We start from the raw sequence: 16,562 nt of genomic DNA on the forward strand, positions 1-16,562 counted from the left end.
GCTCATGCTACAAACAAGGATACTGTCTGTTTCATAGGCCTCGAACAGAGACCTCATGATTTGCAGGTACCGCAACCCGTGCTGAGCCGCACCGTGCTTCTTTCTGTAGCTGGAGCCGGTCTCTCCGGTTGCGTCGTGAAAAGCATCATCAACGTCAATTACTCGCCGTTGATGAGCACGCGACGCAATGACTGCCAAGGTCGATTTGCCTGTTCCTCTAAACCCAACAAGAACAATTGAGGCATCCGAGGGAAAAGGTGACGAGGCCGACGAGTTCTCCTTGAAGGCCTCTGACGGGGTGCTTGGGGTCCGGCTGATAGATACGTCGCTTTCTTGGCCTAATTCCTCGGCGGTGGGCTTCTCATCTCCAGAAATTTGGCTGATTTCTCGATCCACGTGAGACTGAAGGTGGTGTTGCGTTCGAAGGCACTTCTTTTTTGCGGCTTCTTTGCTTGAAGCCGCCGTGCGCGGTCGCTTTGTGCCTGGACCAAAACCGTTCATGATGATGGAGCAGTCAGTCTTGATGGGTCGGAAACTTGTGCGCAAGGTCGTCGGAACAGATTGCCGTTTGCTAGTCTACGGCCTCATGTCCACCCTGCCGCAACACAGGCGTCCAGTCTGTCGGTATTACTTGGAGGTCACCTGGAGGGCATTCGGCAACGCAGCAGATCGTATTGAGCATTGGAGTTGATGATGACATGAAGCGAGTAGTCAGAAAAGGAAGGCTAGGCGCGAGAAGAGCGTAGTGCAGAGGATGTGGAGAGTTGGGAGGAGAATGAGTGGATGGAAAAAGACATAGCCGCCGGGGGTGGCCGTGGCGCACTTGGGCCCGTCCAAGCAACGTCGGCTTCCCCAGGTCCCCACCGTCCACCCCGCACAATTGAATCAACACAGCCAAGCTGACCCCGACTTTCCACGATCCCCGTGATGCCCACTCTTCTCGGCCAATGGTGTGCCTCGTATCTCCAATTGAGGTCAGACAAATCTTGCTGACCCAGTTCAACAGTATCCAACATTCTGCCAGCCGCCCACTTCTGAAAAGCTGGGTAGACGGCCATACCACTGCAAACATCCGCCATTTGGTCCGCATGTTCTTGGCGTCTGTCATTAGTATCACAGGTGCACAATGGCAGGCAATGACGGCGTCGAGAGAGGAAAAAGAAAAGGAACCAATGCCACTGGACCCACGGATGCACAAGCCAGGCAAGAAAACCCAGCACCCGCCAAACGACAGCGAGTCTCAAGAGCCTGCGACCAGTGTCGAGCCGCACGCGAAAAGTGCGATGGTATCCAGCCCATCTGTTTTACCTGCGCATCTTCCAACCGCAACTGTTCCTACACGGCCAACCCCAAAAAGCGCGGTATTCAACCTGGTTACATACGAACCCTGGAGCTAGCCCTAGCCTGGACCTTTTCGAACAACCCGAAAGCCGAGGACTCTCTTGTTTCTTTCCTCAACCAAGCAGATGGGCGGTCTCTCCTCCTGGGAAAAGACAGTGACAGCTCAAACAAGCTGCACAGAAAGTGGAGGAGAAGTAATTTCTGCAAAAATATCGACAAGGTCTTGTCCGGCTCCGAATTAGCCCCTGAAGCCGACAGACCCCTTTCGCCCGCATCACCGGAAGACGACAAGCCAGATGATGACGACTTCGCGGCCGATGCATCTGTGGCATCTCCAAACGGAACATCAAACTTTCCCGCGCCTCTCAAGAATGTCGGCGATGGCGCTTCGCAACTTGGATCGCCGAGCAAGTACCCGCCGTTTGAAATAAGGTCATCCTTTTTGCCTCCCAGTCCCGCCAGACTCAGGTTGCCATCGAATTTATGGAGACTTTTTGACGTTTACTTTGCATATACCCACAGCTGGTTTCCGATTGCAGAAAAGCACGACATACTCAAAATATCTTACTCTTACCCAGAGGATGGCCTGGAACTGTCACCAAAGGGACTGGGAACAGGAGATCATGCTGAGCTTTGGGCAATCCTTGCGATAGCCTCAGTACAGGAATGTGCTGCAAGCTCCAACAATTCTCAAATGGAACCAACCGACAACTCGCTGTTACAGCCGAACGACATCTACAATGCAGCTCGGGACTTGATTCCTACCGAGCAAGGGGCTCACGAAATAGGTCATGTCAAGGCACTGCTACTTCTCGCACTCGTCAATATTGGAGCGGACAGATCACGGGCAGCATGGCTGCAAATTGGATACGCAATCCGCATAGCCATGCTCCTTGGCCTGCACAACAGCACCCAACGAACAGACAACTTCCCTTTTACCGAAGAGCGAAACCCCCGAGAGAAGCATGTGTTCCTCGCATGTTTTGCCCTGGACACCATCATCTCAGCACACCTGGGTCGCGAGCCAATCTTGAAGCGGGAGCACGTCACCCGCGTCGGTCTTCTCGCGGAAGACGGCCTGGAAGAATGGCATCCGTGGGTCGGCTGTCCCGACTTCAAGCCCAGCACGTCAAACCCAGCGCAATACAACCGCAGTCCTGTGCACACCATTAGCACGTTCAACAATATTGTCCGCATCCTGACCGTCATCAATGACGTCCTCAGGGGCTCGCTGGACGGCCATGCCGCATCGATGCACCTGCAGCAGTGGATATCGAGCATTCCGCCATCACTCAAGGCCGTCTACTCGAGCCAACAGCTGCCGGCTCCTACTCCCACGCTCTTCGGCCTCCGCCTCATCTACCTCCTGGCCAGCATGGCATTCGCCGTCCCTACCGCCGTCCCGGTCGAAGCAGTCGTCGAGACCCTCCTCAGATACGCCAACGCATTCGGAACACCCGCAATGCTTCCCATCTTCAGCCCCATGATCAGCCTCGCCGGCCGCAGCGGTGCCTTCGAGGCACTACCACCAGACATCCGTGCCAAGTGGACGTCGCTCCTGACCAATTACCGGGGGCTCTGGCGCAGCTACGAGAAGCCGCGAGCGCATCACCGGAGCACCAACTCGCAGGCTCAGGCTGCAAGCGAGTCGAACTTTGGCACCGCCATCTCATCCACAACGCACACATTCCCCTATCCCTCGCCCGCCTCGCAGAACCAGTCCAGCCTCTCGGCGTACAGCCCGCAGTCGTTCAGCCTGAAGAACAGCGGCGCCGTCGACATCATGAGTCCAGAGTACAGCCAAGTGCTCGGCGGCGTGCAGCCGGCGCCACAGCAACAACAGCAACAGACGACAACGGGCTTTCCCACACGACGCAACACGATTCAATCACTCGCTCCACCGGCGCTGGACAAACCGCCACCACAACAACAACCAGCGCCCACCTCCAACGCCCTCGCCAACACGACCAACCCCGACCAACAACCCCCTTCCTCCCTGGAGCGCTTCACGGCAACCAGCCCCAACGACCTCGACGCCCTCTTCGACGAGCTCGCCACGCTCGAGGGCCCCGAGCGCCTGGACCGCCAGCCGCAGTTTATGCAGAATTTGGGCTTTGCGCCCGACATGAGCCTCTCTGATGTGCTCACGCCCGACTACAGCGGGCTGGATTCGGTGTTTGGGAGTTTTATGGGGAGGGCCGGTGCGCCGGGGCCGAATCTGGATGCGACGGGGACGGCGGGCGATCAGAGGAGGTTGTCGGATGAGACGTAGAGAGCGGCGTTTGCATTTGCATTTGCATGGGCATGAACATTGGATGAGGGAATGTCGGAATGAAGTCTTTGTGATCCTCCGCCAACCTATTCTACCTGCGTGATGTGATTATATCTAGGCGAAGAAAGTCGTGACGCTTGCCATTCAGAATTCCAACCGAAACGGGGCGAGGAGAACTCTGGCACTCCGGTATCCTGTGAGCCGACACAAGAAGCTCTCAGCCGCTCTGCCCGAACAATCTCAACACCGTCACCAACCTCCAACCAAGTGGCCCCAGAGACTCATTGCAAGAAGGCCCATCTACGCACCCGGACCAATCGCCCAGTCCCAATCCAAGCCCCGCAGCAGCTCGGTCGAAAGATCTGCGCCGCCACTCCCCAGCAACGTATCCATATTCTCAAACGCATTGTCGAAGTTGAGCCAGTCAGGCGACTCGTTCAAGTCACCGGCACCAAGCGATCCCGCCGCAGGAGGAGGCTGCTCCGACGCAGCAGCGCCCGCGGCGCCAAGGTTGGCCGCGGCCGCGTTGGTGACGGGGCTGCGCTCACTGCTGATTGCCGGCTGCGGTGTTGTTGCTAACATCGAGGGGACAGAGACAGGCGGTAGAGTAGGGAGAGACGAAGACGACGAAGGCGCCGCCTGCGAGGTACCCACGGTGGCATGTTGGAAAGATCCCGAGACAGCCGTCGGCGACGTTGACGCATCCGCACGCGTCCCGGTCGACGTGAACGCCGAGCGCTTGTCATTTGGACACGGGTGCTTAGCCGGAATCCACGCATTCGTCGTCTTTGCAGCAGCGCTTGCGCGCTCCGCCTGCGCGAGCGCCGCGAAGCCCAGGTCGGCCATGCAGCCGGCGCTCCACCAGGTGGCGCGCAGCTTGTCGAGCAGGTTGCAGCAGCTCTTGAGGTCCTCTTTGGCGCGGTTCTTGTGGCCCTGCAGTTTGCTGCGGCGGAATTGGCGGTAGGCGACGGTCATGGCGAGGGCGAGGGAGTAGGGCACGATGGGAAGGGGCGGCAGATCGCTGGGAAATTCGTTGCTAAGGATGGAGATGACGCGGACGGCGGAGAGGCTTTGGCGGACGGAGGAGGGTGTCGAGCGGACGGGGTCCGTGATGGATCGTGATTTGTGCGACGCCATGGCGACTGCGTGGTAGAAGAGCTCAAGGGCAGCTGGTAAATGTGAGCAAGTCAAATTCTCAGTCATGGAGAGCAGACAGCAGGCCACGAAACTAGATGGAAACAAGCGCCAGCAGATGGAAATAGCATCAAACTCTCCAGAACTATGAGGACGGAGCGTCCAAGTGCTAACATAAGGGATGGCTTCATACATACCGACAATTGGACCCTTGAGCTGATCACCAATCTCCCCGATGATATCTTCAAAGCCAGGAAAAGACTCTTCCAAGCCAGTGATTGCAGGATCGCAGTTCGGGCGGTACAGCTCAATCACACTATCCAGAATGGCCGCCAAAACCAGCCAGATGGCAAAGGGCGTGCGCCTCCGCTCCGGCTTTGCGGTCCAATTCTCCAGCTGGTTGTCCCGCTCGTGCATGTATTGCGGCCGGCCATGGATTGTGGCATTCATCTTGTCCAATGCCCAAAGACACCAGAACAGCTTTTCCATGGCCTCGCTCTTCTCGTTGTTTTGCTGGCGGCCGAACTGTAGGCCCATCGTGTGTGCGTGATGGATGGCTTGCACGAGGTGCATGGATGCTTGATCCGCGCCGTCAATGCCTTCGCTGTGTAGAGATATCAATGTCAAGACTTGGATGACCGTGATGCGATCTTTCTCAAGATTGGCATTAAGGCCAGCCACGATAGCTGTGTAAAGTTTCTTTGCAAACTGTCGTGGTGGAAGCAGGTTTGGGTTGTTCGCGAGATAGAGGTGATGCGATATGCCTTCATGTCTGCTCGCAACTAAGCAGATGGCCTGCATGAGCATACGTGATCCAGTGCCGGCGTGTTTGCGATCATAGAAAGTCTTTTGGTCAACTAGCGGCAGAAGTGGATGCACATATTCAAAATATATACCCAGCAACACATCAACACTTCGTGCATCTGGCACTGTGGCAACTCCCACAGCGTCCAAGTATGCTTGGAGGGCGTTGTGGATAAGTGACTCCTCGGTACCTGGACTTATGACGTTGGGAGAGGTGCCGTCTTGATCCTGTTCGGTATTGGATCCCTCGGCCTCATCCGCAGCTGGCACCCAACCGCCAACTTTTTCGCCTGAAATGGGTTCTCGAATGTGTCCACTCATGACAGCTTCCGGACTCAGGTACCCGATGAATCTGGAGGGCGGTGCTTGACGGGCATGGTCATGGTCATGACTGCTCCTCGCCTCTATATCGTTGGAGTCTGCGAGTTGAGCCACCCGTGCTGGTCGTGCTACATTTGAGCTTTCAGTCGGACTGCTGCCTTGTGCATTTGCTGAAGGTCCATCTCTTGAATTCATTGAGTCGGATGCATGGTCCTCATCTTCGTCAAATGTATGGATGCAACGCTTCTGGAAAATGTCAGCGCATGTTCGAGACTGGGGCCACAGTAGGCCGCAAAATAAATGTCAACTCCAAGCAAAGGCAGAGCTGCTTGAATGCTCCCTGTAGCTCGTCCTTCTAAGATTTCAAAAGCCCGAGCCTTCTCAGACATTCAAAAGCTCCTGATACACACGCACACTCTTTCAACGACTTGAAAGCTTTCAGCATGTCGTATGGACTTTTTGGCTCTTGGCTTGACGTTGACTTTTATTTTGCAGCCCACCATGAGACGGTCAGAGTCTCACTCTTCGTTTCTTGCAGCTGTCACAAGCCTTGTGAACGCGCTTGCGCTTTCTGAAGAATTCATTGTTTGCGGCAAACTATAACCGGGGATAGAGCCAAGATTAGTTTGGTAGGTCGTCTAGGGAACAGACCGGCGGACATACGGTGATCATGCTCGACATTTTGAAGCTGATCGAAGCAGACTCGACCTTTGATTATGACGTCACAATGATCGGCTCGCAATGGCTATCGCATAATAGAATTTGGCATGTTGAAGTAGTGCATGATGTCCAAAATTGAGGAGCGAGAGACGTCGAGCGGGCACGTGTTGGGTCGGCCTCGAGGCGGCGCTTAACTCAAAGCGGAGGACTTGATTGCTAAGCGAGCCCCAGATTTCGTGGCCGCTTCCTTCGAGGCATGACGGCAAAAAGTTGTGGACTGCGAATGCTCCTGTGACCACAAAATGGACTCAGTGAACTGTAGTCCCTTGTACCTGAAGGGCCTGAGTGCTCCCTAGACTCACGTTTTCCGATATAGAAATTTTCCATGCCTCGGGATTGAGACTGGCGTCTTCATGGGTATCTAACCAAACGTGGGTATCTACGGCTCGCTCCGCCCTCTCTCCATATAAGCAAGCTAGGTCCTGCTGCGCTGAGAATGTATCATTATTCCTCGTCGCAAAGTTCGGACTTGTTGTTGCGCCATGTGGTCGTCCTGGATCATCTCATGGTCAAGCCGCTTGAATCTTAGCAAGCCCACGACAAGAGTATTTGCTTCTCCCACAAGAAGGGAACGCAGACGTCAGCCCCTGCCGCGGCCTCTCAAACCTCCTCTGCCAATGCCGCTCCCTGCTCTTGATGCTGCTGTTTGTCTTGCTGTTCCTCTCACACCACCTTGGCCACCGACACCCACATACGATGTCGTTGGACGTCCTCCCGTCGTCGGCGCACTGCTTGCACTGGCCCTGCCCCTCAAACCTCCTCTCCTGCCTCTTGTACCAGCCGCACTGGTAGGTCTGGCTGCGGCCTCGGCTCTCCGCCGTTCATCCTCTTCCGCCTTGCGCAAGGCGGCTTCCCGACGCGCCGCTTCCTCGCGCTCACGGCGTGAGGCTGCTTGCCGGGCAGCGATCTCGTCCGCTTCGATGTCAGCGAGATCTTGCGAAGCGCCTTGCCAGTTGGGGCTCAGAATGAGTCGTTGGTTGTGCTCGGTCGCGGAGAGAATGCGCGTCCAGGTGTGGAGGAGGGTGGAGGCTGAGTTGACCGTGTGATTGACAGTCTTTGGGGAGGAATCAGCAAAAGTGCAGGCCAGGGAGTAAATAACCCTTACATTCATGTTGGAGCGCGCCTTTTCCAGACTCTCGACAACGCCCTCGATGACCTTGTTGACTGAGCGCACCTGTTCCAGCTCTCGTCTCAATGCAGCCTCTCGAGCCTCTTGGGTAGTATAACGCGATTCTGTGCGCTGGTGCCTTGGTTGATCTGGAGACGCGGAGGGCGAATGTGGGTCTGCAAGTGGAACCTTGGACTTGGTTGCGGGTGCGGGAGTGTCGAAATCAATTTCCGAGTCGGAGAGGTTGTCGGCCATGGTGACAAGATGATTGATTGGATAGAGAGAGAGTTGGCGGCGGTAGAGGAGTAATTGCAGAGGAAGTGGTCGAGAAGGAAGTCATTAAGCACGGTCGCGTAAATAACACGCTTTAAGAGGGCGCTCGGACCAGGTCAGCCTCCCACATTCCCGCCCGGTGCCAGCATCGCCAGCCCAGCCTGCGACACCATCCATCTCCGCACCCTCACTCGCACTATCCTTGCATCTCACCTTCCGTCCAACACTTTCTCCAACGTCTCCTGCTCCTGCGACCTCATAATTCGAGTCTTCCCACCCCTTGGACGGTTGCTCTTGCTGCATTGCTCGCCCACAACGTCCGCTAGCAGACCGCGTCGCCGCCTTTGTTTAGATCCCGGCCGCAAACCGTAGGACCGTTACCCGGGCACCTCTACCTTGGTTGTCCCATCGCCCTGAGTACGAGTGCCTGCTCACCATGGCCGCCACACCTCCACTTCACGACGGCATTTCTACCCCGCCTGCGCCTGGTCCGCAGTTCGATGACTGGGAGCCATACCGTCGTTCACGCCGCGTCGCGCAACAGCAGCGCGAAGAGAACCTGCAAGAACATCACGACAACCGCTCTGCGTCACCCCAGAAATCGTCCCGCCGACAAGCCCGCGCATCCACACCTGTTGGCAGGCGCACTTCGCCGCACTCTTCGACCACTGCGCAAACCATTTCACCTCCATCTTCACCACGCTCACCTGTGAAGCGCACCGCCGCCAGTGCTTTTCAATCCCGACTTGTCCGCAGCTTCGACTACGACTCCTCCGACCCTTTCAACACCAGTTCCAAAGTCGAGTCCTCTAGCTCCTCAACGGCTTCAACCATTCCACAGACCCCAGCCAAGACACCCGGCAAACGCAAGGTGTCTCAAGCGGCATTCGGCTCCACTGCGCGCGTACTGTTTCACGACCGTCCTGCTTCCATCGACGACGCAATGCCGCCAAGGACCGCTCGCAAGAAGAAGCGCGCCGGCTTCGAAATGGGCAGCTTCGCAGAGTCGCTCGAATGCGACAAGAGCAGCAAGATCGAAATCTACACGGATGGCAAGGAACGTGTGCCCAGCGTCAACGAAGACGAGGACAATCCGTTCATCACGAAGCCCGGTGAAACCCGCTCCAAGCCTGTCGCTAGCTCGAGCAAGCCCAAATCCAAGCGCGACGAAATCATGGAGCGCCGAGCTCGCAACAACGAGGGTGTCATCCACGTCCATCGCGGAAGAAAGATGTTCTCAGAGTTTGTCGAGCGGCCTGGAGACAGCGACGTCGACGAGTCCGAAAAACCTCTTGGAGGTAGCCCTGTGCGTCACCTGGCTGCCGCCAAAACGGGTCCGCGTCGCCTCACCCGCTCGTCGATCAAGCCACGCCTGCTCTGGCCAAACGAGGAGCAGCAACGCGCTCGCGCTTCCAAGTCTGCCGAGGAAGACTTTGACGAGTTCGACATGACGACCAACTCCGGCAACCACTGTCAAGTTCCTCAGCAGGGCGTCGCAGCCCAGACTCCCGCAAAGCAGCGCTTCTTCAACATCGGCACACCTCCTTCGACTCGTCCGACTCGCGCCTCGACCAAGAAAGACGCCATTGCCGACGCGGGCCCATCTCCACAACATTCGCCAAGCCACGCTCGTCAAGATGAGCAGGGACTCGACGTGCCGCTAGATGTGCCTAAGAAACGCAGCCCGTTCTTCAACAACTGGCGCCGCACCAAGTCTGGCTCGGGTGCTACGAATCCCAAGAGGGAGGGCGAGCTTCTCGAAGCCGTCGGCGCCAAGAGGACCCGAAGCGCAACGCAAGCCAAAGCTTCCAGCTCGATGCATTAGGAGTCATCCTCATCCTATACGCGCTTTTACAGATGAAGATGTGTGTAGACGGAAGATTACATCGCCGCGCTATGCACTCTTCATTTCCTTGGACACTCAAAAAGCCTCATCGAAACTGGAATCAATGTTGAACTTTACATGGTTCCTGTTTGACAGAAGCACACTTGACCGACAACCGCCCACAACTCACCATTCTCATCAAAATTGTCTTGGTATCAAACGCTTGAGCGTTCTCGATTTGTCATTTGCACAGCACCGGCCCGGCGTTTCTGAGGATTCACACTTTCGCCGACCCAGTCCAGGCTGGGTTGGTCCTCAATTGGTGTAACGAATCTCCTTGATTGCTTGCCCCCTGCTTCGCTAATCGTCACCGGTCGACTTGATTTTCCTTACCCCGTCATACCCATCAGCAAACGATTCCCCACATAGCACTTGCTTCCCCTTGCGTAAACTCTTGTCCCATTCGATTTTGCCCCTTTCTTGTTGTCGCGTTGGCCGACGTCCGTTGAACGTGCTCTCTTCAAAATCGCGACACGAGCAGTCTCGGCCTTCAAGTCTTGATCTGCACGCGCAAATTGGCACTTCACGCGCGTTGGAAAAAAGCAAACAGCAATCGAAAAAAGCTTGGTCTGCACGCTACACGACAACATCGCCCCTGCTTGCTTCAACCCTTTTCCATCTCGACAACACGACTCGACCCTCGCGAATCAACACCCAGGCCCTTGTTTGTTGCTCTATTCACTGGACTATCACCCACGCCGTCAAGGCTCGGCCCACTGCTCTGATGGCTCCTTGAATCGGTCAACGGACTTGAACAGTTTCGACTCTTCGACTCACAGTTCAAGTTTTCACTCAAGACTGCCTGAAAGAAAAAAGACAACCTCGAGGATCAATTTGCTCTTCTTCTTTTGTGTGTGATTCTCCTTCGGATTGATTGCAGGGTTGGGAATGATGACCGTCAGGCTGGTTGGCGCAACCTCTTTCCCTCAATTCTTTGTTTTCAACACAACAACGACCACACCTTTTATTGCCTTCGTTTTCTTCTTCTTGAACCGGCCTCGGTACTGCGATTGGAGGACGACGTCGGTTAAAGGGCTTTCATTCGGATTGATTGGCGCTGCTGCTACACGGATGGGAGGAACGACATGGCTTGATTCTCTTGGTCGGACTGGTGGAAGGCGGGATGGAACGGACTGGATGGTGGCTCGTAGATAAAAAATGCTCAGGCGCACTTTGCCGCTTGACCAGTAGGTAGATGAAATTGAACCCGACAATCGAAAATTGCCGTTCTCCATGCTCTTGCGTCGGACAAGTTGCTCGTCTCGTCGCACGTGGGTCTTGCTCTCGAAGCGGGTTTGTGTATGAACAGGAGGGATCAGTCGAGTGCCTTGCGGCCAGAAGACTTGCGCATTTGAGCTCGTAGGGCGAGAGAGAGCACTAACAAGAAGCATTTGAGGACTCCGACCCTCTATTCAAGGCGATGACCATCTCGACGCAAAAAAAAAGTCCAAAAAGCAAACAAAATCCCAGAGTAAGACTAGGGGGAGAACGGAAGGCTGCTCGCAAAAGGCAGCTTAGTAGACTCTATACCAAGACGACAGACACTGCCTAGACAGGAGGCAGACACCGGTCAAACATCGACGTGCATGCACAGCACAATACGACACATCCAGAGTCAGCCACGCACATGGTGATGCAGCAAAACACCAACATCAATATCACCATCAAGACGAACCATACCGACCGGCATTAGGTTTTCATTTGCTTCATTCGTCAAAGCCCTTACTTGGCCCGCTAGCAAGCCATCAAGGTAACCAATCAGACTACCGTGGCGATTTGATCCGCGCAGACAAAGCAAGCAGCTCATCTACCCAACCTACCACCGCCAACGAGGAACCCGAACGCGTGATTTGAGTGATGCCGGAAGAGCCAGTGACGAGACCAACAACGATGGAAGGATGCAAAGGCGAGAGAGAGAGAGAGAGACGAAACAACGAGATGGACCAGGCACGACACGGCAGCAAAAGCAGCAGAAAGAGCCGACATGAGACTAGGTAGGTCATAGGAATAAAGTAGCTGTGAGATAGGAGATAGGAGACTGTAGGAAAGATGCCAACGGGAGAAATGCCGCAAGGAAAAAAATGGGAGACCGAACCAAGCCAAGCCGAACCGAGCAATGTGGATAGGGAAAAGAGCCGCGGGATGCAAGTGATGGTGTAGGGGAGTTGGGGCTCTGTGGCTGCAGCGGTGTTTTATTGATTTTGCATCGTGGGAGCCAGGCGGATAGGCAAACAGGCAGGCACGCAGGCAGGCAGGCAGGCAGGCGTTGGTTGACCAGGCTTCTAGAAGGCTTGTCCCTGTCTCAAGCCGCAAAGACTGGAGGCGACCTCAGATTGGATCTGATAAGAAAGGGTGGGCATGGCGTTTGGTCGACGACGACGACAAGGCTGCACGCGCCGTGAGAGCCAGCAGCGCGCGCGGCAAGGCAGCATGTCAGATCAGATGCTGCCTTCCACCAGCGTCACAAGAGCGCGCCCATCCACCACTCATCAGCCGCCTCTCTTGCCAACAACAGCATCCAATGAAACTCGAAACTGAAGAAGCTCCGCCCAGTTCCGTGGGTCTCACCAAGTAGCCAGTGTATTTTCCGATACGTCGAGTATTTTTGACTCAGGAGGCAGGCGATCGCCGCCTGCTGCTCGCTCGGTCATGCCGTTCATGCCGCTCGCGTTTAGAGTTGTGGCTGCTGATCCGATTCCGCCCAATCAGGAAGGCGCGAGGTTGGATGGGTGTAGAGGGGCATCGTGATGTGAGTGGTAGGTGTGGCTGCGGCGGCGGCGATGACCAACGGCCAACTTGGCATGCCAACAAGTCGAGAGATGTTGCGATGCAACAACAACCACCATACCGTCATCCAAGCTGTCAGATCCCAAATGCTCTCCATTGCCACTGACCGCTATTTTGCCTCCCCATTCAGCTCTTGTCAGAGACGCGCGTGGTCGGGGTGCTGCCTCTAGTCTCGTCTGGGCGCTTGTTGTGCGTCATCCTCGCGGGTCGCTGCGTCTGTCGTGGACGGTGCTGTCGACTCAGCAGCGGCGTGTTCCGCGGCGCTGACAAACGTTGCACCAGTCTCGTCGCTGTCGTGGTGGCTGTGCCGCTGCGAATTCGACGACGACGCGTCGTTCTTTGCTGAGGGTACAGAAGCGCCGCTGCTTCCGGTCAGAGCCAGATATTCTTGCTGCCCCTTCTTTTCGGATGCCGGCATGAGAAGACCCGTGACCGGATGATTTTGTGAGCTTTCCAATGATGGATTAGTAGGAGAAGTTTTGGTTGGAGCGGTTTGAGGTTCTGGGCTTTTAGCTTTTGTGCCACCTGTTTGTGTTCCGTATGTTGGCTTGGGTGTCAGCGTCTGCAGAGGAGCGTTGGCGGCTCGTTGTCTGCCTGTTGGAGCTGTGTTGGAGCCTGATCGTGAGGAAGAACTGCTGCCCTTTCGCGTCTTCCCTTTTTTCTTGGTGCAATTAGGTTGGCATGTGGCGGATTCGTCGCTGCTGGATGCCCCTGATGATTGGTCTGGTTTGGATTCCGCACAGCCATCCACTTGATCCAGTTGTGTGTCGTTGTTCTCGTCTCCGCTTGAGGACTCAGGGCCCTTGAGCAGAAGCTCGTCATCTGATGCCTCTACCGTTGTGCATTCCGAGTCTGCCTGCCGCCTGCTGGAGGTCTGTTTTGTCCAAAGCGCGAGATACTTGCCCCTACGAGCAAGTAGTTCTTGGTGTGTGCCTCTTTCAATAATGGTTCCCTCATTCATCACCAAAATGAGATCCGCATCCATGATAGTGGAGAGTCTGTGAGCAACGACAAATGTTGTACGGCCCTTGCTCAATTTCTTGAATGCCTCCTGAATCTGGATCTCGGTCTCTGAGTCCACAGCCGAGGTGGCTTCGTCCAGGAGGACCATCTGGGGGCTCTTCAGGAGCACACGGGCGATGGCTATCCGCTGAAGCTCTCCGCCGGAAAGCTTGACGCCTCGCTCACCAACCTTTGATCGATATTTGTCTGGGAATGTCATGATCTTGTCGTGCACAGCAGCGGCGCGACAAGCGTCGTGAACCTCCTCATCCGTAGCGTCAAGGCGAGCATAGCGAATGTTTTCCATGATGGACATGTTGAACATGGACGGATCCTGGGGCACTACCCCCATGCTATCTCGCAGACTGTCAAGCTTGACATGGCGAATGTCTTGACCGTCGATTTGGATGCTTCCTGAACTCACGTCGTAGAACCGCATCAACAGCTTGAGTGTTGTAGACTTGCCGGAGCCGGTCTCGCCCACAAGTGCAATGGTCTGGCCTGGTTCAGCCATGAAACTGATGTCTTTGATTGCCGGTTTGCGCTCATCGTAGGCATAGCTGACATTCTGGAATTCGACTCTTGCGCTGGTGACCTGGAGCTCGGGTGCGTCTGGCAGGTCTGGAACGCTGCTCTTGGTTTGAAATAAATCCAGCATCCTTTCGGCGTCGATGAGGTCGGAGGAGAGCTTGTTGTAGCAGCTTGCAAGTCTCGACAGGGGACTTGAAAGGGTCGACCAGTATGACATGAGCATAACAAAGCTGCCAACAGTCGCAGTGCCTTCAGATATGCGGTATGCGGCCAAGAAGCTGACAACAAGGAGGCCCAGAAGCATGATGAGGCCCTCGACGGCGAATACGATGTTGTAGTAAAAGATGTATCGAACATATGCATCGACGTGCTCGTCTATAGCGACACTGAGTCGGCTTTCCTCGTGTCTGGCGCGGTTGAAATAGGCGACTGTCTGCCAGTTGCTGACAGATTCATACAGGATCCTGTTCTCTTTTACATATTTGTCCACCCAAAGGCGGCGTCCTGTCCTATTCATGGTCGTGAGCTTGATAGCAGTCCAAATATAAGTGACCGCCACGACAACCACGGTAAAGGCCAGGTATCCATCAAAAAGGTTGGCGAGGTAGAGGAATACGACAACCAGGTCGATCGCGAGAGGCGCCGTGTCGACGAACAAGTACTCCACAAGGGAGGTGAGAGAATGGCCTTGCTCCACCGACTTTAGCAGCTCGCCGGAGCTCTTGTCGTTGTGAAAGTCCATGGAGAGCCCCATGACGTGTTGAAAAGCAGCCACAGTCAGCCGTGAGTAGGCAAATTGCGTCAAAAGGGTCTGCACAAGGACCTCTATGCCGTCTACACCAGCTCTTGAGTTGAGGATGCGCAATCCAATCCAGACCGAAATCTCCTTCCATGGAACGCGATGAGTGCCATGGTCCTCGGCCAATGTGTTGGTGATGATTCCAATCTGGCGTGGTATCAAGAGGTTCAAGGCACGCTCTGCGATTATGCAAAGGGTAATTACGACGAGGTAGAATTGCATCTTCCGATTCCTGGCTGGCCATATCAGGGGGAGGAATATCAAGAATTGCTTGGTGTATCCCCACCAGCCTCCTTGCTCAAGCACACGCTGGCGCAACTTTTCTTGCGTCTTTTTCTTTTGCTCTTCCTGCTCGTCGCAGTAGCTGTCCTCCCGCTCTTCAGATTCGGTCTCCTCAGTCGTCTCGGCCGTGCCATAGCTTTTACAGTCCCTCTGTGCTTCCGCCGTACCGTTCGCGTCGGCTCCTAGTAGAGGCTGGTTCTCCTCATCGGCGCCAGAATGCCTCCTCTTACTGGTCCACTCAACCTTTATGCCAGCAACTGAAAGTGCAAAGACCATTGAGATTCGCACAATCGCAAGAGCCTTTTGGATGGTGTCGAATGTGCTCGTCTCAGACTGGACAGCCGTCGACAAGACAAAGATGGTGACTTCCAGCGCCAGTGCGGTGGCCCAAGTTCCAGTATAAGGCAGCCATCTTGGCGTCGTTGAATCGACTAGAATGAGGGATATGATCCCCCATACCAGAACGGATGAGAGGACAAATATGACCTTGTTCTGTCCGGCCCACCAGCCGCGCTCGACCAGACTGCGGACAACGTACGTCGTAGCTTCACCAGCATACGTGAAGATGATCAGGACTATCAAGGACTGAATAAGAAGGCGCCACTTCGGCGGCACCGCTCCGTCTTTGGGCGGTAATCGTAGAGCAAAATCGAAGATGAGAAGTCCCACGAAGCAAATCACCAGAACGAAGGGATAAAGCTGGCGGATGATTTCCAGAGCCTGAAGCTCATGGGAGAGAGATTCCATGGTATCTTTGGGTCGGTTGAGGAGGCCGCGTTGATTGTTGCGCGGGTGATGGAGGACCAGAGGGCTTAAGAGAAAGGAAAAAGGAGGTTGTTAGAGCAATTGTTTGGCGGCGGCAAACATGGACATGCGCGAGAAAGGCAGTATGGAGCGAAAGAGTGTTGGTTAGGTGTGTGTCAGTCAGGAGGATTGCGGCGAGGTCCAGCAGTTGGTCAGGACGATATGAGGTCAGGCTCAGGGCTGGTGACTGTCGCGCGGCAAAGGCCAACTGCGGCGGAGGGCAGCTGCGGCGGCACATGCAATGCGGAAGTCCGGTAGAGACTTCTCTTTTGCTTGCCACAGCGGCGTTGGCATGCGTCGAAGGCAACGACGCCCGAGGTCAAGAGTTGCAGTTAATCCGGATAGCTGGGGCAGAGGCACAGCCCCTGACGCCTAACGCCTCGATGCAAAGCAGCTTTTGGTTTTGGGGTCCAGTGTGCGGTCAGCCATACGACAGGGCCTTTAGGATGGCCGCATGTCCAGTGAGCTAGGGCTCCAACGAATTCCTGGTAGCCGGGCG

The 16,562-nt window shown here is 55.4% G+C and overlaps 6 protein-coding genes across 6 annotated transcripts; 2 read left to right on the forward strand and 4 right to left on the reverse strand.

Moving 5' to 3' along the window:
- Positions 1–1,126: 1,126 nt before the first annotated feature.
- Positions 1,127–3,763, forward strand: BKA78DRAFT_366394 (fungal-specific transcription factor domain-containing protein; the record flags this gene model as incomplete). The annotated part of the gene is made up of 1 exon (XM_066892578.1): positions 1,127–3,763. One exon carries the CDS (start codon positions 1,127–1,129, stop codon positions 3,611–3,613), a length of 2,487 nt encoding a protein of 828 aa, XP_066746277.1. The 3' UTR covers positions 3,614–3,763.
- Positions 3,667–6,640, reverse strand: BKA78DRAFT_308291 (uncharacterized protein). The gene is made up of 4 exons (XM_066887932.1): positions 6,536–6,640; positions 6,395–6,469; positions 4,945–6,118; positions 3,667–4,782 (listed from the first exon to the last, which is right to left on the reverse strand). Exons 1-4 carry the CDS (start codon positions 6,551–6,553, stop codon positions 3,914–3,916), a joined length of 2,136 nt encoding a protein of 711 aa, XP_066746278.1. The 5' UTR covers positions 6,554–6,640; the 3' UTR covers positions 3,667–3,913.
- A 532-nt stretch (positions 6,641–7,172) lies between these two features.
- Positions 7,173–7,955, reverse strand: BKA78DRAFT_248307 (DASH complex subunit Duo1-domain-containing protein; the record flags this gene model as incomplete). The annotated part of the gene is made up of 2 exons (XM_066884376.1): positions 7,173–7,646; positions 7,698–7,955. 2 exons carry the CDS (start codon positions 7,953–7,955, stop codon positions 7,173–7,175), a joined length of 732 nt encoding a protein of 243 aa, XP_066746279.1.
- A 120-nt stretch (positions 7,956–8,075) lies between these two features.
- BKA78DRAFT_94255 (uncharacterized protein) lies at positions 8,076–9,992 on the forward strand. Its single transcript, XM_066894019.1, has one exon. It carries the CDS (start codon positions 8,410–8,412, stop codon positions 9,796–9,798), a length of 1,389 nt encoding a protein of 462 aa, XP_066746280.1. The 5' UTR covers positions 8,076–8,409; the 3' UTR covers positions 9,799–9,992.
- A 624-nt stretch (positions 9,993–10,616) lies between these two features.
- BKA78DRAFT_94253 (uncharacterized protein) lies at positions 10,617–11,323 on the reverse strand. Its single transcript, XM_066894018.1, has one exon. The coding sequence runs from the start codon at positions 11,247–11,249 to the stop codon at positions 10,785–10,787; it is 465 nt and encodes a 154-aa protein (XP_066746281.1). The 5' UTR covers positions 11,250–11,323; the 3' UTR covers positions 10,617–10,784.
- Positions 11,324–13,513: 2,190 nt separating this feature from the next.
- Positions 13,514–16,006, reverse strand: BKA78DRAFT_247773 (putative ABC transporter; the record flags this gene model as incomplete). Its single annotated transcript, XM_066884324.1, has 1 exon — positions 13,514–16,006. A coding segment is annotated over one exon (2,493 nt), but the record flags the coding sequence as incomplete, so codon positions are not given.
- Between the last annotated feature and the right edge of the window lie 556 nt (positions 16,007–16,562).

This window comes from Phyllosticta capitalensis, assembly GCF_038381095.1.
Source record: "Phyllosticta capitalensis strain CBS 128856 chromosome Unknown BKA78scaffold_3, whole genome shotgun sequence".
Classification (NCBI taxonomy): domain Eukaryota; kingdom Fungi; phylum Ascomycota; class Dothideomycetes; order Botryosphaeriales; family Phyllostictaceae; genus Phyllosticta; species Phyllosticta capitalensis.